The sequence below is a fragment of the Bactrocera tryoni genome, chromosome 2, assembly GCF_016617805.1.
Source record: "Bactrocera tryoni isolate S06 chromosome 2, CSIRO_BtryS06_freeze2, whole genome shotgun sequence".
In the NCBI taxonomy this organism is placed as follows: Eukaryota; Metazoa; Arthropoda; class Insecta; order Diptera; family Tephritidae; genus Bactrocera; species Bactrocera tryoni.
The window spans coordinates 4,296,097-4,319,722 of NC_052500.1; the positions used below are offsets into that span (position 1 = coordinate 4,296,097).

The 23,626-nt window shown below is 38.7% G+C and overlaps 1 protein-coding gene across 1 annotated transcript in view; it reads left to right on the forward strand.

Moving 5' to 3' along the window:
* The window catches only part of LOC120767890, a 172,750-nt gene that overhangs the window by 26,647 nt on the left and 122,477 nt on the right, over positions 1–23,626 (forward strand). The window contains exons 2-3 of the mRNA XM_040094216.1: positions 3,150–3,263; positions 3,763–6,279. Of these exons, the coding sequence (XP_039950150.1) occupies positions 4,716–6,279 (1,564 nt within the window). The 5' untranslated portion in view covers positions 3,150–3,263; positions 3,763–4,715. The remainder of the gene's footprint in view (positions 1–3,149; positions 3,264–3,762; positions 6,280–23,626) is intronic.

The window sequence follows — 23,626 nt, forward strand, 5'->3', positions numbered from 1 at the left end:
AATCCTGCGTCTGCAGACTGCTGCGTAGTCCAGCGTCAAGAGCTCGGGAGTTTCTGGCTACCTCTCATAGAACCAGGACCTACTCAGACGACTTTCTTGACAGCTCGTAATATCCAAAAGTACCAAAAAGCTACTCAGACGACTCTCTTAAGAGAGCGTAATATCCAAAAGATTAACTAACCATTAGTTAGAAATTCCTATGCGGTACTCTACCGGTTTAGGTGGTTTTCAAGGTGGAGTAAATCTAACATCATAACTCATTGAACTCAACCAGTACCAAACACTGTATTTCAAGCTACCGAATATCGGTACAATACCCTCAAATTTACCAACACTGTTGGAGCGCAGTGAGTGAAAGAGCGCTTGTTAAAACAAAGTTTAGTAAGCAAAAATGAAATGAGAAACAGAGAGCGAGAGTAGAAGAGCGAAAGAGGGGACGAATACAGAGCCGCTTAGACAAAATGAAAGACAGGAGTATTCTAGTGAAAGTAAATTGTTTGGCTTGAATGGCTTATTAAATTGATGATGATAGTGATGATGATGATGATGATGATGACGAAACCGAAAAAGACGATGCTGATAATGCCAGGGAAAGAAAGTCATAAATTATATTTGCAACTGAAAATTGCTGCACCATTCACCAAGCCAGTGACTGGCTGAATGCAACTCTAATGGCCAAAACTATAATGACAATAATGGCCATGATGAAGATAACGGTCGACTATGCAGGCAGCCATGTCAAATATTAGAAAACTACTAATGACTCTTTTGATTTAGTGAAAACTTGAACGAAGTACGCACTAACGTTGACAGCCATTAAAGGGAAGACTTACATAATGGAAATGCTGGCAGTGCAGTCTTCAGGCTTTTCGTGTTTTCGCTGCTGTTTTTGTTGTTTTTCTTTTACTTTATTTTTGTTGCTTGCACCGCTTGAGTTGCCGTCTCTATTTACTTGCATGACATTGCCGGAAATGGAAATTGTTATAATCATGAATGCAACGATGCACTGCCAACAATACACAACAACAACAATAAATATAGTAGCTGTTGCACAAAATTGTTAACAACAGTTATGTGCCATTATGCACACTGAAATGAATGTAAGGGGTTCTCAACTCACCTATATCTGAACAGACTAGGCTTAAACTGGTCTTATTTTAATGATTTCGGACCAGTACCGTATTTATTTAGAGTTCGAAGCGAAGAAGTTTGTCTTAAGTGAGAGACACTTTTATTTGGGTTGGATGTTCGATACCATAGAGAAAGCGGTTTGTTTAAGTCATCGGTTCCACTTTTTATTTGAATGCAGATCCCGTTTGAGCCTTTAGACGGAGTTATATTCAAAGCTCATATACTCTATAGGAGTATCTATAGTATTGGAGATGAGATAGGTCCAAGTTACGGCAATATCTCTTCCGGAGACCAAGAAGAGCAGACAGCCTCGGAGAAATTGCTAGTAATTTTTCGATAAAATTTTAGCTCTGCTTTCCCTACGAGGTTTCACCACTAGACGTCTGCACCGAGCACTATCTGCGTTAGCATCTGTATGTTGATTGTGCATTTTGACTTGGCAATAGCAGGAAGTAATTTGAATTATGCGCCATTTATACTTGCTACTAAGCAATTTTGTGATTTCGAGAAAAGTTTTACCATGAAAAGTAATTTTTGGCAAAGCGGATGTGCAATTGAAATGAAAACGCTGGCTCGAAGTTTCCAAACTCACTAAATATCAAAAGGTTTGGTTGGCGTACACCCGCCGAACGGTGCGCGCAAGTTGGCGGCAGTAAAATCTAAACTAGTTTAGCGCGGAGTCTTAGAGTCGATAAAGTGTGTGCGCATATAAACGAGCGAACTGGAAAAACTCGTTCCGAAGTGAGCTGATGCCATTTGACAGACACTAAATTAAAGCGAAGTTGCCTGAAAGTGGGTCAGGAATTTAGGTGTAAAGTATTGTGAAAGGATATCTCATAAATTTTAAGAAACTTTTAAGCCAAAATATTAGTAGGATACGTTTAGATTGAACTTTATCGATAAATTAATGTTGATAATTATTAGCGATACATTTATAATTGAATTAATGATTGGATAATTAAATTTGCAAATACTATTTTATAGATCGTATGAGAAGTAATTGTGTGCACTCTAAATTAAATGAAATAATATGTATGTCGCCTAAAAGACTGCTTACCAAACCGCCGTTTATATCTACAAATTTTTTAAAGTTCCATATTTTTGTTTTAATAAATAAATTACCTCTTCAAAAAAGTAGACATTATTGAAAACATATTTTTTTCATTTTAAATATAGTGAATTTTGAGAATGAGGTTGCCACACTTTTTAAAGAAATTTGCGAACTTCCATCTGACTTCGCCACGTTTCTAAAAAAAATACATATTTTATAAATATATAATTTTAAACATACCTAAAGCAGAAAGTTTTTAATATCTGGTAACCCCATTTCCATATTATACTTTAAAAGTATGTAATAAGAGCAAATTACATAGCAATTTTTTTGTGAATATACATACATATATAACGTAGATTATTGCTATAAGGTCTAAAAAAAGGCCGTTGAATAATTTTTTCAGCGCTGCCACGTATCTCGATTTTTTAACTTTTTTAATAAACGAAGATTCCAAATATTTAAACTGAAAATGCTTTCTTTTAGAAAATTCAAAAAATCAAATAAAAAATTACAATTTAAACGGCATAGTGTTGCCAGGTATTTTTTTCTGTGCAATAAAATTCGTATAAATTTCTTTGTTTTATTTTTAAGACATTATATAGCGCATATATGAACTGGAATACAATATATTTGCAATAAAATAGGGGGTTTAAACTCCGGTGGCACAGACCATAATTTCTCACAATGTATAATTTTGAGACTCCGAAATAAAATTTTACAAAAAATTACAAACGGTTGGCCAGACAGCCAAACATTCGAATATCAACGCAACTCGTCACGTTGAGTATTTAATTAAAGCCATAAAATAAGTTTCCTTTCAATCCACAAGCGTTACTCTTCTCTTCAATAATATCAATTGATTGCACTAAGCCATTCATGTCAAGATTATACAACTTCGTGAAAGTCTTCTTCAGTTCAAAAGTCTTTAATTAATCAGTAATTTTTTTTTCTTTTTTACTTTCAGATGGAGGAGCGGGGAATCCGTATTAACGTTAAGTCGCACACACGAAGTGCTTTCGTCTAAAAAACGGTAAAAGCAACAAATTTGCTGAAAGTGCGTCTTAAGCGGAGAGCGAAGGTAAATATTGAGGAGATAAGTAGAAAAGAACAAAAATGAGAGGTGTGAAAAGTTAAGTATGTCAAAGTTGCAAAGTGAACGGAAAACTATTTTAAAAAAGTTGAGTAATAAACGCGAAAAATAAAAAATAAAAAATTATCATAATTAATTTATGAGGAAAATAAAATATAAAAAACAATTGTGAAAAATAATAAATTAAATAAAATAAAATAAATAAATAAAAATTAAAAAAAAAAATAAATAGAATAAAAACAACTAAAAATTTGATTTAATAAAAAAATATTATATGATTTCAAAAAAATATTCAATATAATAAATATAAAATATGTGTAAATTTATTATTGAATTGTAAATAAAAATATTTTTAAAAAATTCCATTAAAATAGTAAGCAAAGTATGAACAATACTAAAAAATTCCAAAAATATAACCTGAATTTTTTGTAAAACAAAAATAAAAAATGCTCTAAAAGCAAAGTTACTGTAAAGTTTACACTTTTAGCTTCCATGTCCGTTTACTTATGTGCAACACTGTTAAAAGCATATTAAGACAAAAAAGTGCAAGAAAACATACAAAAAGTTAAGCGCTCACTGACTGACTAACTGATAAATACAAGAAAGCAACACACACCTACACATTGCATACAATACATTAAGCGCCGGGGCGTATACGTAACCCCTCCATACAAAGCAAATAAATGGAATAAAAGCACTGTGCAGCGAAGCGAAGTCAAGTGCATGTAATGATATAAAGAAGCAAGAACAGTAAATGGAAGGGAAACAACAAAAGAAAACTTTAAAAATAAAACAAAAACAACAATGAATAAATGCAATAAAACTAGTGTGTGTCAGTAAATTATTGACGATTCGCAAGTGTGAAGTGAAGTGTGGGGAAGCGAAGGGGAAGAGTAATGGAAAAGAAACGCAGTGGAATACAGAAAAAAAGAAATTAAAGAAAACTTGCAAAAAATTAAACTTAGAAAGTAAATAAAATACAAATAATGAAGTTTACGAGCAGCCGGCGGCAGCAAAAAGCTGCAAAGGTGGAGCAAAGTGAAAGCCAGAGTGGGAAGGAGAAGAAAAAAATTAGTAATTGATAAACATTTGTTGTTCTAATGCAATGCAGCAGGCGGTGAAAAGTTAAATAAAGTGCGGACGTGAAAGAAAACAGTAAGAAAAAACAAACAAAAAAAAATAAAGTAAAAATTAATAAAAAAGCTTCTGGCAACTATTTGCTAGAAAAGACGTGGCAAGTGCAGCAAAATGGCACAAGAGAGGCAGCAAATTAAATATCAATAGTGTTATTGTGGCAAACAAAGCATTACTGGAGGTAACTACGAGGTGTAATGTAGGTGGTTGCGACTGCAAGAGCCAAAAGTGAGACGGACAGAAAAAAATCCAACACATGCACCACGAAAGGTGAAGAAGCGAACATTTCAAATTACTATCCGTGCAATGTTGCTACAGGCGGGGCCGGCCATGGTGCCCGCGACGCCAAACAGCGATAAAATGTGTTGTTGTAGCGAAAACAACAATCACCACAACCCTGCCGAAGAAGGCTCAACACGGAAACCCCACTTTACTTGCGCCACTTGCCACCAACTGCGGGCCAGCAGCGTTGAAAAGAATACATGTAGCATACTCTTAGGCGCTATGTCTGATGGTGGCGCCAAACCCGCGTTAGTACGACACTTACGGCGTTGGCAAGCGTGTCGTCGACGTAGGCGACGCAGAAAGGGAGGCGGAGCAATGAGAAATGCATACAAGAACAACAACAACAATGGCATACAACGTTGTAATAAGCAAGCGCGGATGGCACGAACAGCACGTGCAATGCATGCAACAACTACACGCGGTGCTATTGAAAAGCGAAAATTAAGAAAACGCATAATCAGTAGCATGGCTACAAGCAATTGCAGGAGCTCAGCAATGGCGGCGCGCTTGTTGCTTGCGGATTACAACGACAGCGCTGTGTTGCCAGCGCGTAACAGTAATTGCCTGCGAGCAAGAACAATAACAAGCGCAGTAGCGGCTGCCAGTATGGCACTGGAAAGCAGCGCAGCACCAAAAGCGCTATTGGGCTTGCGTAGAGCAAGAGCAACAGCAACAACAACAACAGTAATAAGGCCGTTGTCGAAATTGGTGAAATGTGAGCGCCCGATAAAAGTGCACAAACTAGCAACAACGACGGCTGTACGACAGCCAACACCGTTAGCATGCCTGCATCAACAACAACAACTAGAGCTCCAAACTGGGTTGCAAGTTGACAGCGCACAAATACTGCGTGTCCGTAGCCGCGGCAAACCCGCTGGTGTACCGTTAGAACAACAGCTTATCACACGTGAGTTCCGAAATAAGCAGCTGCCACAACAACAGCAACAACAACACTGCCTTCAACTAACAACAACTGCTGCGGCACTACAGCGACCAGCTGCCAAAGCAAACTACTTGCAACATCGAAGTTGGCGAAATTTAATTGGATGTGTGGCAAGCACATGTCCAACAACAACAGCTACCGTAATAAATACGATCACTGCAGCAGCAGCAACAAACGTTATTGCATCAGCGCCAGCAACAGCAATAACAACCACAAAAAGTGAACCCAATTGCAACGCGCATTGTTCGGTTGTCTCCGTTGTAGCCACAAAAATGTCAACTACTCGTGCGCTGTCTGCCAAGCAAGACGATGCGAAAGCAACAACAACAAAATCCGTGTGTGTAGAAACGAGAAAAAATATATCAGCGCAGCAGCCTCATGTTGTGTCGTGTGTCATTGTGCGTAAATCCAAGTGTCGAAGTACAATCGCGTTGACAAGCGCATTAACAGTGATGGTGAAAACAGCAGCAGCAGCATCAGCAAGAAAAGCGAAAAAAGCAATTCAACCAGCAAAATCGACAAAGCGCGATAAACCAACACAAATAAAATTAGTTAGAAGCAGAGCAACGACAACAACAACAGCAACGCTGTTTGGTAATATTTTCACAATACTTGTCGGTCTGCTAACGCTACATGCCACTGGTGAGTGCAACACATACTTATATTACTTACAAAAATATATGTACTGTACATTGATTTTATCTAACACAAATCATTCTTCATATATGTAACTGCTTCAGTGTTTCATACATATGTACATATCATATTTTAGATTGTAAGAAGTTTACCTCGAAGCTTAATTTTCCCACTAAATTATGAATTACGAATAATGAAGGGGAAAAATTTGATCGATTTTAAACTGCGCGAAAGTTTACCTGCCAGATTTCAAAGCACAAAATATTTTCATATTTTCATTATCGATATTAAGATTTTTTTCGATAAAAAAACTCTTTAATATTTTCTTTCAAATTTAAAACAAACACATTAATCTTTATTTCGATACTGTTATCGTATTATCGATTTTTTCGATAGTAAAATTAATCGATTTTTCGATAATAAAACTATCGAATATTTTCTTTCAAATTTGAAATGAACACTTTCACCTTTGTTTCGATACTGTTATTATCGTGTTATCGTTTTTTTCGATAGTAAAATTAATCGATTTTTTATAATAAAACTCTCTAAAATTTCTTTTCAAATTTGAAATAAACACATTAATTTTTATTTCGATACTTGTGATACTTTAACGTGTTATCGATTTTTTCTATAATAAAATTAATCGATTTTTCGATTATACTAACAATTATTTTCATTAAAATTTCATATAAACATAAGCATCTTGATTTCGTTATTGATAATATAGGGCTATCGATTTTTCGACATTTATTCGATATTATAATAACACTATCGTCTATTTTTTCCAAAATTAAAATGAACACTTTAATCCTGATTTCGTTGCTGATTTTATCGATTTATCGATTTTTTCGAAAACAAAAAATATCGACTTTTTTAATAATTAAAATATCTTTTTTTTTTGTTAATTTCTGACAAACACATGTATGTATGTATCTTGATTTCGTTACTGATAATATGGAGTTGTCGACTTTTCGACAGCATAATTATCGAATATTCTTCTACTGACTTAAAAAAAAAAATTATATTTTGACATTGAGATAGATAAATATTTTAAATAAAACAAAAGAGTATGTTTAGGAAATAGAAAAATAAGTTTACCACAAATTTCGTGAAGAAAATTAATTTTTTGTATAAGATAAAAGTAAAAAACCCAAAAAATTGCTTATATAAATCTTTCATATAAATTTTGAGGTTATATGAAAAAAGTCTATAAACAGAAGTTGTAGATGCTTTCATTACCTACAACTTTGCCAAACAAGTTTTCTGCATATGACTTGTCGTTTCGCCGGAACTCGAGATAAACCATTCCTAACCTTTCCTATTCCTTATTATTTTCTCTTCAATTTCCGACGGGGCTCTTTTTTTCTAATTGCCTCAATCGAGCGTGTGTCCTTGTTTTGAAAAATATACTGATGCCAATTATTTGAAGGTAGAAGGAAATGATAATAAAATCTAAACTAAAAATGATTTAAAAAACTAGATTCATCATCCTTGCTTCAAATTAAAGTTTCGCCAACAACCACTAAGGTTTTTACACATAAGGCGCATCCTGCATAGCTAATAAAGTGTATTTATATGTACTCTCCTCATCCTTATGTATTTGTTCTACTAAATATATATACTTTCACGAAAACTAGTTTCGCTTCCAGCGCCCAAAACACTTATTTCGCGGCGCCAAGCCATAACTCAATATAATTTATTACGGTATGCATGGGATTTGCGGCCAAAACTTGGCTGCGCGTTGCGGCGTGTAGCGTAGTGACTTCAATCTAGTGCGGCAAAAGCTCATAGGTTTGGGGGAAACCAATGCTCAATACCAATTAATTTACAAAAATACACTAAATGTGCTATTGAAGTACTTGAGCTGGCTGGCAGTTCGGTGCAAATAGCTGGTTGACTCTACTTTTAGTTATGGCAATTTTTCTGAATAACGACTTCTAAAAGTTTTAGTGCCGAAATATGCATTTTTGGGTAGTTTCATAAAAGAAGTGCGCCTTAATATAGACTAAAAGGTACGACTCGAGTTCACATTGCCTACATTTAGGCTATAAATATATAATTTAGCATGGCGTTTAAGAGCTAATAACCGTGGTACAAAATTTAAGTTAAAATGTGCTTGAAACATAACTGAGGGAAAATCGAAGTATTTCTGTGTTATTTCTACGTTATATTCAGTTGAATTTGATCTTATGTTCGCCTGTAACTATACCTCTTTAATTCTGTAATAATGAGTCCGATGTTCGATGTTTGGCTAAGATATAATGAATCTTATATTCATGCAAATACATATACCAACTTATGTTTCTATCTATAGTATTCAAACCTATAGCTTCATAGCTTGAATGGCATCTCTTTTATCACCTTTTTTGTTCAGTTCCAAAGTTCTTGTTTGATTTTATAAATATTTGAAGTAATGCCCTAGTATTTCCACTATATCCAACACATCATAACCATCCCCGAAAACGTTTATGTTTTATTTTTTGACTAATCTTCTTATAGGAAGTTCAAATCATCGAGACTTTTAAAGGGATTTATCAATATTTACCGCCTTGACACCTTTGTTTATTTCCCCTTTTATTCCTTTTTTTTTTGGGTTTCCGTTTGTTTAAATAAAGTCAACTTGAACTTGACTCTGAACTTCGCGCATTCCTCATGCCAAAATATATTTACTCCCCCTGAAGTTTCCTTTCCCTTCGCTGGTTAACCAACTGTCACACCTTCCATGCCACTTTATGGAACTCTAGAGCTTTACATCAGCGCCAGTGCGCACCTTTTTTTATTATTTGTATTGAGAAAGTTTCGCAAGCCGATTGCCACAAAGGACCTCACACCATCTACTAGCCAGCAACACCAAACCAAAGAAAAAACCTTTCAACCAACGCCCACTGCCCTTCCTCTGCAGTGCGCAGCTTCCTTTCAAGAGAAATATTATCCAACTTGATTGCGGCATCTTCCGCAGTTTATTTGTGGTTCGCCGCACACATGGTGAGCATATGTGTCTTCGTTTGTGTATATATGTGTGTGTGCGTGTGTGTGTGATTGAGTGTGTGCTTTGCAAGCGTTTTGTTTCATAAATAATTCATTAAGACTTTTCAATTGATTTATGTATGCACACGACAATGGCGCACGGACAAAGTTTTCGCGCACATTCCGATTCTGCTTTATTCGCAAATTCTTATATTCCGTCTGCTGTTCTGCACTTTCTATGCTTCTTTGCAACTTTTTTCTCGCCTGTAGCTGCTGGCAATTGGAAAAAAGTCGTTGCTTGATTTCTTTCGGCAAATTTACATGCCACCCAGAAAGTTTTAGTTCGTGATTTTTTTCCAACTTTTCCCTTTTATACCCATAAAACATGTGTCACCTAGTATGGCGCCTTTGTTCAACTAACGGTTATTTGCCTAAAACTTAGGCTATACGTTTGTATGGGCTAGTAAAAAAAAAAATGTTTTGCATTAAATTAAAGGTTTAATTGACGTCTTGATCCCATTTAGCTCAAAACTGCACCCTTTTGTTCAACAAATTCATAATTATAGAAACTCTCATTCGAAAAAAACTAGTTCAGTCGAGTTCTACCAGCAAAAATAGAAGGAAAAGGTATAAGTAATCACTTCGTGTCTGGTCCAGACTATAAAATAGATACATAGTCAACCACGCTTTCAGAGTCACTGTGGAGTCGCTATCGATGTGTATGGCTAGGCGTTTTTCTCATTGAACACAATTCGTCTCATATTGGCTAAAACTACCCGATTCGGAGCTATTACTTTGCTCAGATGGTCTAATTATTGACAGTACAGATCCGAATTAAGAATTTGACCATGCGGAAACAGTTCATAGCAGATTATTCCCTGATAATCCGATTTCGGACCGTCGAACCGGGGATGACCGCCATTTGCTTCCGAACAAAAAAACTCACCGAACACAATTCATCTGCTTTTGGCTACAACTGGTAGATTCTGAGCATTTCTTTCTTCAGTTGGTCCAATTATTGACAGTACGAGTACAGATCCGTATTAAGAGTTTAACCGTAGGGGAACATCTCATGACAATCCGACCACAAACATCGCAAAACCTTTCGGACCGTCGAACCGGAGTTGACCACCATTTGCTTCCGCGGAAAAATTGAAAAAAGGTACTATAGCTTCCCATAACTTCCGTATAAAGTATTGCGGACTTCTCGTAATATTTCCACCGTCTTTCGCTTAAGTTTTAATATCGTTCGTACTCAGCTCTTCCTTACGTATTTGTTCATTCATTTTTAAGGAGTGTAAGTAAGGTCTCACCTTGTGCATGAAAAATTGCATAAAAGTCAAACGTGTGCGGATTTTAGTGCGTGTAACCATGTTGAGCACAATGTGAAAATAAATTGCATACCTCTTTAGCAGTTGGGAAAATTTGGTCAATCGTCAGAAATGTGATTCCAAAAAAACGGGTGTGATAAGGTAGGTTGCAAAGGTTTCCTTTCGAAGGCAGGGAACACGGAAATTTAAACCGATCTTTAACTTAAGATATATCCACAACTGGTATAACTTTTCTACAATGATTCAAAAGGGACTTGTTTACCATCTTCGCGCACCAAACTCCCACTACCTCCAAGTTCGTGGACTCATGAAAGCTCGGGAAATGCCGAAGCTTTGCGGACTACAGTAACGATGTAGTCGCGGTTTTGTCGCTGATATATTATGCTTCCAGCATCTCTTTAAAGCTCGAAAATTCGTTTGCTCTTGAAGGGCTAATATTATTCTCTAACGGATTCATTGTGATTTAGTGCTGGGATGTGAAAACTTTCTAACATCCACCATTACTTTATGATTCTGTATGGGGAACACATATGCGTCTATTTTGATGGCTCAAATTGCTTTCTCGTTTGTCCGGCTCAATTGCTTTTGGACTAAACCACAAAATCGTCAGCAACAACTGTTACTACCAAAAAAAAAAAACCTATAACAACAAAAGCATAAAACAGACAAGAAGGAAGCAACATCAAAATCTGTGGACCCCACGCTGTGTTGCTACTATTGCTGTAGATATGGTTTTGTGTCAAACCAACTCTTTTCCAGCACATTTTTTTTGTTTTTCTCTTTTGTGCTCACCTATCATGCTAACACTGAATGCCCGGCTGACTGACTGACTGACTGGCTGACCACGATTCACTGACTGCCACAAACGTTGTGATTTGGTTTCGGACTTTTTGCTTTCGCTCGAACTTTTGTGGGTTTGACTATGCTTTTTACGGTCGTTGATTGCCAAAAATGTTCTAAATTAAAAATCAGTCAAGTTCGACTTTGTCCAATAATGCATACACCTACAAACCTACCAACCTGCATACTGTTCCATATATTGCTGAGCATATTTTGTGAAAGAGAGTTTAGTGTGAAATTGAAAATGGCGGATGGACGGGTGTGTTTCGGTTAGCGCTTTGTTGCTGGCGATTGCAATTTTTAATTCTGACACCATCTTCGGCTTTGTGCACTTCGATTTACAATTTTTTCACTTTGTTGAACTTTATTGGTTAACAGTTTTGTAGCTTTCGGAAGTTTGTAAGAAAAATTAATTAAAAGCATTGACTTTTTCAATTTATTAAATTTACAAAATAAATGTGTAAAGGTGGCGATGTTGAGGTGAGAAACAGAAATAAGTCAACATGGTTGAAATCGATTAGTTAGTCACTCGAAATTGATAGATACCACACCCACATTTGATATTTTAAGTGATATTTAGTGAAGTGGAAAGAAAGTGAGTAGAGCAGTCATGTGTAGCCAGGTCCTTCTCCACTTGGTCCTTCCAAAGGAGTAGAGGTCTTCCTCTTCCTCTGCTTTCCCCGTCGGGTACTGCATCGAATACTTTCAGAGCTGGAGTGTTTTCGTCCATTCGGACAACATGACCTAGCTAGCGCAGCCGATGTCTCTTGATTCGCTGAACTATGTCAATATCGTCGTATATCTCGTACAGCTCTAAATCTTTCGCAGAACTTTTCTTTCGAAAACTCGCAACGTCGACTCATCAGTTGTTAACTTCGTCCAAGCCTCTGCACCATATAGCAGGACGGGAATTATGAGTGACTTATAGAGTTGGGTTTTTGTTCGTCGAGAGAGGACTTTGCTTCTCAATTGCCTACTCAGTCCGAAATAGCACTTGATGGCAAGAGTTATCCTACGTTGGATTTCCAAGCTGACATTGCTGTTGGTGTTGATGCTGGTTCCAAGATAGACGAAATGATCTTCGACTTCGAAGTTGTAACTGTCAACAGTGACGTGGAAGTCAAGTCGCGAGTGCGATGACTGTTTGTTTGATGACAGGAGATATTTCGCCTGCCCTCGTTCACTACCAGACCCATTTGCTTCGCTTCCTTATCCATTCTGGACATACCAGAACTAACGGCGCGGTTGTTGAGGCCAATGATATCAATATCATCGGCATACGCTAGCAGCTGTGCATTCTTATAGAAGATTGTACCTTCTCTGTTCAGCTCTGCAGCTCGAATTATTTTCTCCAGTAGTAGATTGAAGAAGTCGCACGAAAGAGAATCACCTTGTCTGAAACCTCATTTGGTATCTAACGGCTCGGGGAGGTCCTTCCCGATCCAGACATCGCGGCATAAAGGCAGCGCCTATCGTTCTATTAAAAGCAGCTTTGAAATCGACGAAGAGCTGGTGTGTGTCGATCCACTTTTCTCGGGTCTTTTCCTCAGTTGTTGATTTCCAATGTTGGGGAGGCTTTTGCCACATTAGTTGGCGTAGATTGTGGGGTCTCCCTTTATGTGGATTGAGCATAGCACACTTAAATCCCAATCGTTTGGTATGCTTTCGTTCGACCATATTCTACAAAGCATCTGATGCATGCTCCTTATCAGTTGTTCGCCACCGTATTTGTATAGCTCGGTCGGCAATCCATCGGCCCTCGCCGCTTTGCTGTTCTTCAGACAGGTTATTGCTATTCGAACTTCTTTATAGACGGGCAATGGAACGTCCGCTCCATCGTCATCGAGTAGGGAAACTCAAAATTTAGAATATATAAAATACCTGGTATTATAACAAATTTTTCAGACTGATTATAAAAATATAGCTTTTATTATTTCCTTTAAAACCAAGGCGAAATTGATTTCGAGAAATTAGGCAGAACTTAGTGCTTTTTGGGTCGTTGAACTATAAGAAAAAAATTACAACCGACCTGCTTTGCCATGCTTCGACATCAACTGTTTCTCAAACATAACCAAAACCAGAGAATAATATCAGTATCGAGTATTCTAAGCTTTAAGTAGCAGTGTGTACCCAACGAGTCCGCAGACTAAATTAAAGGTCTGGTGTAGCCATGATGTAAACTATTTGATAAGAGTTGGTTGAGGTTTCTTTAAGATTAAGGTCGATGTCGATGCGTTTCACTGAGTTGCTCGCTCTATAGCTACTCATTGAAACACAATAGATCAGGCGTGGCTATGCCGACTTTTCTTATTCAGTTTCTATTTGATTTCTGCTTCAAACTACTTCTAGATTGCTTTGCACCCCCTTTTCCTATGACCTATTTATTTAAAGAAACATAAAATTAAGTTTAATTTTTCCAGTCTCTAAAAAAACTCTTATTTTTACTCCATCCGCCTGCGTTGCCATAAAAATGGACGTAAACGAAGCAAAGCGTAAAATAATTATTTAATTACCGAGATAATACCAGTTATTGATTTTTTATTGTTGTGTGGTCGGGTGGGTGGATGTACATATGTGATTTGCTTGACTACGGACCCACACGAATCCGATTTTAATTTAAGCAAATTGGTGTCGCAACGAAAAAATTTTATATTCACAGCAATTTGTAATTACGAATGGGAAAAGAAAGAGCAGAAAATATGGAAAAGGAAAAAAGCGCCAAAAAGAAATCGCGGAAGCATCAGCTGGTTATGGACACAAAAACATGCAACAAAAAAAAAAACAAAAAAGGCGTAATATGTTTTGCCGTTCAGATTGAAATGAGTGTGTGTGTGTGTCTGCCACTCCTGTTGCCGCTGCCGTGGACCTATGCAGGAGGCGTTGCACACACTGACTGCAGATGGCGCTGTGTTTTTATGACCCGAAAATTATGCGAAAAATGCTGTGCAGCGTGCAACAACAAAAAATTACAATGCAATAACAGAATGCAAATGATGCAAACAAAAGCCGTTATGAGCTGCAGTTGGCTCACAAAATAAAAAGTAAAAGTTGAGGTCGCAAGAAAAGGAGAGTGTGGAAAGCTGGGAGGGTGGTGAAGAGAAGTTACGCGCTTATAATGAGCATGGCAGAGGGCGCGACTAAATAGTGGGCCATATAAAATAGGCGCAGCTGTCGAACAATGCACGCCAACCAGGCAGCCACACATGCCACAACGGCCTCTATAGGCCATTAGCGCGCATCGAAGGTTGGCGCATCGGTCGCTAAAGGTTGGACGATGGGTCGACGGTATGCGCGAACAAAAGAACCGTAAACTTTGAACCAATGCATGAAGCCGCGCAGCACTTTGTGGCCCGCGTGTGTATGTTTCTGCGTGTGTGCGGTTGCCAGTTGGGACGACAATGACTCCGTTGTTTGGCTTTGCTGCAGCTGCTTCCGACGACGCGCGCACGGCAAAGCGATTAAAAGCAACGAGCAACGGAAATAGCTGGAAATGCAAGCGGAAATGTTGCACAACAAATGATGATGGTTGGGGGGATGAGGAGCCAAGTATGAGAAGAGAATGGGCAGAGTATGGACTCCCAACAATTCCACAAGAAAGAGTACAGAATTTGTGGAAAAGTAGCGGGATGTTGGTTTAAGGAGTGAAGCCACTGGAGTCGGACTTGTACTCAGCTATAAAACCAGCAACAGTCACAGCGGCAGCCACATGAAAGCCTTGAGTACCCCGAGAGCCACAAAAGCCACGAAAGAAGGAAAGTGGCCGGCCGAGCGGGCGTCCAAAACGGCGGTAACAAAGCACCGAGTGTGCGTTGAATAAAGTTGTAAAGGCGAACAGTGGAATACAAGTAAATGTTTGACGAATGAGTGGAAAAATATGCAAGACAAAGCAAAAAAAAATATATATTTATATGTATATATGTATCTATATATTCAAGCGGAAAGCGGAAAGCGCTCAAGCCAAGAGACACGTTGAGGAAGTAAATTCTAGCGAAATACGGCTGGAATACACAAATGGTTTGGTGAAGTAGTGAAGAGCGTGCAAGAGGATGCTTAAGAGGCAGCGAAGAAGACTGACAGCAAATGGTGTTGAATTCGTTGCACACTCCATTTCGCCACTACAAGAGAGAATGAAAGCGTGTAATTGTCTGAGCCAACGAGTTGCAAATTGTGCATTAGGGAATTGGGTCACTTGAAGTGATAAATAGTGCGGCGGTGCGTCTAGTAATGCGGAAGATAACTTCTTTTATTCTATATCTAATGGCAACAAATGCATAGCTACATTGTAAAGACGAGTCTTAACGTGTTTATTATTGCGTTGATTCTTTTGCTGTGGAAGATAAATGCAAAACGAGAAAGTAAGACAGGACAAGACATTCACAAGTAGCTGCTGTCGGCTCGATGTCTCTATATGCATTAAAGCATCGCAGTAGATGCCTTACATTTGACGGTCTCCGAACTTTTTAAGGCTTTTATATGGTATAGAAGGCGAAGGCTTCACGAGCTCTTAGCTTTTGAAGTCTTCTGCATATCTGAGGAAGTTCTAATGAGCTTCTGAGCTCAGTGGTACACATATTCTCTGGTACCCATGCGGGAATGCAGTCTTTTGCACATCTTAGCGAGTTCTAAAGAGCTTCTGTGCCCATTGAAGCTATTTCTCTGGTAAAAGTGGTCCGCATGTATGAAGACCCAGAATCTTCGCCTGATATGTATTGTTCAAGTCAACTCAGCACTTCATTTTTGACTCAACCGATTCTCATTTCTTCAGCCAGCCAAATTAACTGAAAGCGGAATTAGTTACTTCCTTATTCTTCTTTACTGGCGTAGACACCGCTTACGCGGTCACAGCGCGCCAGAAGTTTCTTCTTTTCGCTAGGTGTCGCCAATTGGAGATTCCGAGCGAAGCCAGGCCCTTCTCCACTTGGTCTTTCCAACAAAATGGAGGTCTTCCTCTTACTCTGCTTCCCCCCAGCGGGTACTGCTTCGAATATTTTCAGAGCTGGAGTGTTTTCGTCCGTTTACAGATTTATAATGTGCTCAGGTCTTTTGATCGATGTAGCGCTATTCGTCCATATCAAAAACTAGGAAACTAAGAAAAGAGCTTATTTGAAAATTTCTGTGTGGCATCCCACGAGAGTTTATGCAGAGTGACCTATTTGGAGGAATGTAAGTTCCAATTTGGATAGGAATTGCATTAGTTTGAATTCGAGCCCCAACTTGAACGCAGTGCTTCTTTAAGCTTTTCCTATGAGGCCGTCTATGTAAGTGTAGTGTAGTGTTTTTACGAACTTCTTTGATATCGTGCAAGGTCATGTCATTCAGAACCAGATGCAGCAAATTATAGATCCATAGAGATCGATCTTTTCTTTCCGATTTCGATTAAAGACCGACCCATTTTCAACTGCCAAGGTGTACCCATGGAGATCTCTATAGTAGACAATAGACAAAATAACAGCTGTAGACATAACGGGTCCACTGTGCTGCATGGATTCTTCAGGTATCGGGCTTTACTCTCTACTCTTTAAGGCTTCAAGCTTGCGTATTCATTGATTTTTATTTCCTCGAGATTAGGTCAACGGTTTACAGGTCGAGACCAACTTTAAACCATCGAATAACTGCACACAATTTAGCGAAGCTCAACTACAGCAACAACAGTAATCTCTGAATATTAAAAAAACTAATTTTGGATCCACCAAATTGCAGTGCGAACTTGGCTTGTCTGCACGTATTATTTTCGTGGTGCCACCAATAAGCCGCACTGTCGTGCCCTACCAACAAACAAATAACGTTATAACGGCAGCCATAAAGAGCTCAACTGCAGTCGTTTTCACGATGCGTGGCCTTTGTGTTATTAATGTTGCATGCAATGTGCAATTGCCGTACACCATAATAAAGTTGTTGGCTTAAGCGCAGCAAACAGCGACTGCTGCAGCGGCAACGGCGGTGGCAACGGCGGTAGCAACGGTAATAATCAGCGAACTTAACAATGGCGGCAAAGCGTTCACAAGTCATGCAGCCAGCCAACTTCTTCCGCAATCAAAAGGATGCTGCACGAACCCAGCCGACACACACACATTTGTAAAATATTCGTGCAACTTTTGTTTGTGGGCGTGTGTGTGTGTGAGAGGGTGGGAGGGAGATGTACGTCATGCCGAAAGTTCGCCCCGCGGACAGCTTCTTCTTCTTCAGCCATTTATTGCATGATTTTCTTCGTTGACTTTAATGTCCTGTCTCACACACGGACAGGCTGTCACACACATAGCGGCCTTTATATGTATATATATATTTTTGTCCATACAATTCACAGTTTACAACTTTATTGTCCTGGTCTGCCATTGTCGGTGACTTCTCGCTGTCAGTATTCATTCTCGCTGGCGAAAATCGAAAAATGTATGAAGGAGCGTGTGGGTCGCCGGGCGACATCCTGCGCCTGTAACCACAATTGTACACATTAAAATGCAAAAATTAGCCCCAGAAAAAAAAAGGACTAACCACAAAAGAAAAGAATAATATTACGAATAAACCACAAATACAAATGAATTAATTGACTTGCTGGTATGGGAACCTGTAGTTAGGGCCAACTTTGGTACGGCGCAGCTTGCGCATCGGCATGGAAATATCGGAAAAGTAATTAGTTGGGGAAATTTAAATAAATGCGGAAGTTGCGGTGAAATGAGTGAAATTTAGTTACAATTTAAAATTACTACATTCAACCGCGACTCCGAAGCAAATGTCTATGAACATTTTTCTGAGAAACTACCTGACTTCTTATAAGATAAAAAAGAGGTGGAAACGCCAATCTTTTGAGGAAATTCTCGAATATAAACGTCACTTAAGTTTTTCTGGAGAGTACCTGTAAGAACTTAGAAGAACTGCTGCAGTTAGTGATGTCAATTTCCCAAAGCTCTCGAATATAGATACGGCTGAGTCCACTGAAAGGACAACCGAATTTATTACAAGTCGGTCAGCAGCACTTCAGACTGATAGTGACTTGAGAAAGTTCCACGGATTTTAGTATGCTCGCGACTGTACCGGGAATATTGAGTTAATTTTTCTTTTTAGATATAGGGAACAATCTACCGAGGTTTTGACCCTATTACAAGCGAATTAATGTTAAGTTTCAAGGTTACCCACCAAAAAAGCGAGACGAAATTGGACGAAGCCTTCTCAGAGTTCTCTGTTGTGTCGAATTCCCGTCCATTCTGTCTATTCCTGTTCATATTTTCGAAGAAGTCATTCAAAATGTAAATCCAGTCGTTCTTCCTTTTCGGTGTTTGGCGCCAATTAGAGATTCCAAGCGAAGCCAGGTCCTTCTCCACCTGGTCTTTCCAACCGTGTGGATGTCTTCCTCTTCCTCTGCTTCCCCCGTCTGGTACTGCGTCGAATACTTTTAGAGTTGAAGTGTTTTCGTCCATTCGGACGACATGACCTAGCCATGGTAGTCGCTGTCTTCTAATTCGCTGAACTATGTCAATGTCGTCATATATCTCATACAGCTCACCGTTCCATCGAATGCGGTATTCGCGAACCGACTCATCAGATGTTGTCATCCTCCATGTCTCTGCACCATAAGCATAACGGGAATACTGAGTGACTTATAGAGTTTGATTTTTGTTCGTCGAGAGATGACTAATTTGAAGTTTTCTTATGTCGACCAATGTGGTATGCTGGTCAGAGATATAAATGACTTTAAGTTACGGTAGGATCTGAGTTCGATACCTTTTTCATCATTTGAAAGTTTTTCTAATAAAATTCTCCAATTTAATAAAGTGTGGCGATACGCCGAGGCCGAAACTACGAGCCTTTCATAACTGGATCGGCCATAAACTGGTTGGTCACTCCATTCCTCACACAGTATGTGTGATGAGAAGCAAATAGGAGAGAATAAGCGCTAGCACATAGATTTTTGTGCCCGAAGGAGGCAGACCTTTGATTATTAGTCATCTAGACTAGGCAGAAATTATAAAAAGTATGATACCATAGACATTTAAACCCGTAACCAACCAAGTTTAGGCCAATGGAGTTGAGACGTTGTGTAATTTCCATGGGCCCAGAGAAACGTACTCTTTAAGACTTTTCTTAGTAGTGTTTGTCTCCTATCCAATTCTCTCTGCATACCTTTTCTTTAAGCGCAACAATTTGTTATTCAGAATTTAAGTATTCACGTTGAACCAGCAGCTTTTGCAATCAAATTTGACACAATTAAGACGTTGAACTTTACTAATTGAACACACCGAAGCGCTGCACAAAGCTTCGTTAGTAAGTCATACATACATGAGCAAGGTTTCATCTTTGTGGCGAGTATTGGCTCAATTAATTATTGGCTGACTGTTGCTATGCCCAAACACACACACCCATTCACGCATACATATATGTACATGCCAAGAGGTACACAACAGAGTTGCTTAGGCAGGTTTTGGGCCAATTGTTCGAGATTGATTTATTGAAGGCGAGGCACGAGTCGCCAACCACGCACTTCATACGCTTCGCTACTTTCTCGCTAAATTACAGCCAGTCACACCATCACCCCCCTCCTAGCTGCTTCGTTGGTGTCCACCTTTGTAGGCGATAATTCATTTGTTGCCGCTGTGCGCGCCTACAGGTCTTCTGCTACTGTTTCTTCCTTGTTTCTTCTCGGTCTTCCTCATTTTCTTCTTCTTACTTGTCATGACAACAGTTTGAGCGCACTTTATTTGATTTACCGTTGTACACCCCTTACTGCTGAATGCGTGTGTTGTGTGTTGCAATTATACCAAATCTTTTGTATATTGCTTCTCTGCTCCCTTAAGTTGCGTTGTGCGCCTTTGCTCTGCCTCTTCTTCTTCTGCGCATTACTAAAACTTTATTAATTTGCATGAAAGTGACTTTCACACACAAATATATATATATATATATATGTATATTTTTTTTTGTGGCCGTTTTTATAAGTAGCAGCTATCCACCAATCTTTTCGGTATATTGAATCAACTGAACGACAAGTTCGAGCCTCCGGCTTACAACTTAAGTCCAGCGCCAATGGAGTACCGCATGCCTAAGGAAATATATGTATGTGTACTAGGGACGCAAGAAAAAATGTGATGGAATTTTCTTGAGTTCAGTTAATTTGGAGTTTTTGTTAAGTACGCGTTGTGACTGAACGCTACAAATGTGTTCCCAGCAGGAAAGTCATTTAAATCTGATTAGATTAGGCTAGATTAGTTTATTTACAACTAGTTACCAACTAATTACCAACTAGTTCATTATGGTCCATTTTCTCTTCTTTCTCTAAATCATATTATTCTAAATTACTGTAAAATAACTTTCGTAAATTATATATTTACGATTAGTTATCTACTAGTTGCCGACTACTTAGTTATGAACTAGTTAGTTTTTTCATTACTAGAGTAGCATGGTTATTAAATGTTTACCGTAAATTATGAGAAGAAATTACTTATTGACAACTAGTTACCAACCACTTACTTATGGACCAGTTGGCTTTTTCATAAATGTTCAATTCTACATTATTGCAAACTGTTTTTCATAAAACTTATTCTCAAAAACTGCTTTATTATTTACAACTAGTTACCAACTAGTTACTCATGGACTCATTGAATTTTTCATCAGCATGTTTTTTTTTACTCTATTATAAAATGTTTGCCATAAATTATTTATTCGTAATGGCTTACTTAAGTAAATACTATGATATATACACTTAGATTTATAAGCCGCAACATAAGCGCTGTGACATACATATATTTACGTAAGCATATATACATGCTGCTTATGTAAAGAGGGTTTGTCAGCGACTTATATAATTTGATTGACTCGCCGCCAGGCTGATTACTTGAAACTTGTGGCGCAGCATGCACACCAATACCGACACACCGAACACTTGCAGGCATACATTTCTCTTTAACGCGCAACGCCACACACCGCAGCACCACAGCACCAACACAACCGCCACCACCAATACTAACTCCGACAGCATTTATTGCTTTAAGGTAATTTTAATATTTCAACTGCGATCTCATTAAAACCAAAACCAGCTGTAGCAGCTTGAGCAGCTGGCAGCTGGCAGCTTGTGGCAGCAAAGCCACAATTCAACCAACCGAGCCGAACAAACTAACCAAACGACTAACAATGGCGCCAAGGCAAATAGCAGACGGCACAACAACAAAAACCACTGCAATAACCAGCTTGTAGCTCGCTCTTAAGCGTGTTGCTGCTTTACAGTTGCCACTATGTGCGCATAAGTGAATTATTAATTTATATATATATATGTATATCTCGAGGTATGTTTCGTAGTGTGCGTGTGCACCTAAGTTGACTTGTTTACCGCATTGTTACTCTAAATTAAGAAATTTGCTTTATACTGCAGCATTTATGCGTTGCACAAACACACACACACGCATCCACATTTCACGTTAAGTAATTTGAAAATTTTAAGCTCACTCTCGCATTCTTCATTTTCATTTCTTATTCAGCTGCAAGGCTACCAAGTCGTTCTCCCAAGCAGCTTAAGGGCGTACTTATGTCTGTGCTTACAAAACACAAGCGCACACTCACACATACACGCATACGTGCTTACTTTGCTGGACTACCTCATTCCCCTCTTGTTGTTTTTTGTTGTTTGAAGCTGGCAACTTTTCCAGCGGCAAAGTATGTGCATATTATCTTTGCTATTTCTTCTGCTTTGTTGTTGTCCAGCTAAATGGCTGGCGAAGCGAGTGTAGCGCATAAATATGCAGTTATTCCGAATTTTGATATTTCCCTTATATAAAAATTCCTTAAGTGCACTTCTCGTTCGTAAAGTCCGCACTTTTATCTCAGTTTAAGCTACTCAGTTGGAGTTTATCTGAAGATTTTTGCAGATTTTCATACATTTCAAATTGCTACTTTGCCAGGGTGTGGCGTGTGGACTATAACAAGCAAGTTTGTACTTGTTCGAGTATCATCCTCTTCAAGTTTACTTGTTCATAAATTGTGGAATATTTCAATTAATAATGTTACTATTGAAAAGTTGAAAATTTTTAGATAAAAAGCTGCGTAAGTTGCGCTAAGTGAATGCCGTGGGTGTGGTAGAGAGCTTGCCACCAGGAGAAGGCATCAATTTGCTGGATAATGATTGGTGTTCCATTTATAGCGCGATATTAGCATCGAGTGCTGAGTGTCGGCTCTTCAAATTCTCAGAAAATAAGTGATTTTATAACTTTGTATTAAAATACTTTTCGTTATAATGGTCTCACTTATTTCGAGCCTAGAGAAGTTCTTAAAATCACAATCGTGAAAAGCAAGAAAAATACCGTTACGTTGTGTCAGATAGCAAAAATATTTATTTTCAAACTGAACGTCCGCCCAAATATATCCTGGTTAAAATTAGTGTCGGTTTTGGGGGTATAGATCCTGAGTGGACAGAAAAGAGAGTTCCGTCTACTACAATAAGAAATCGCACCTTTTAAGATAAATCTTACCTAAAATCTTAGCCTATCCCAGTATATTATATATGTCTTACGTAGGTTGAACTTGCTTAAGATCTAAGATGTTACCACGAAAGTCCGTTCCACGACCGGGCTGATACCAGATTTATATCACATTAGGCATACCTCTAAGATGTACAGGGTTTGTCCGGAAAGTACTGATTTTCTTCCGGCGTGACTGTATTTTGGAGCGTGCGCGCACCGTCTCGATTCGGTAAAGGGCGTACCTGGAGAGTCAGGACAAACATTTTCGCGCGACGTGTTTCTGTGAGTGGTCCAAGCCGATAATGCAGCGTTCGTTAGAGCAGAAGTACACGATTAAATTCTGTGTGAAACTCGGTAAATCTGCGACAGAGACTTTTGATATGATCAAGCAGGCTTACCCAGATTTTGCTTTAGCAAGAAGTGGTGTGTTTCGGTGGCACCAAACCTTTTTGCAGGGCCGCGAAGAGATCGCTGATCGATGAGCAAATTCAAAGTGAAAACAATGCTCATGTCTTTTGACATCAAAGGTATCGTCCACGATGAAGTTGTTTCTCTTGTTCCTCCAGTTTTTCGTGGAAGTCCTCAAGAGACTCAAACGAAGGCTCAGTCGGGTCCGACAAGACATCGCAGCCGATTGGAAGTCGCACTATGACAGCGGCTCACACCGTCTTTCTTGTGTACAGCTACCTAACAAAGGCCGGCATGCCAAAGCTTCCGCAAGCGCTCTACTGCCCAGATGTGGCTTCCCAGACTTTTTTTGTTTCCTTGCCTAAAAAG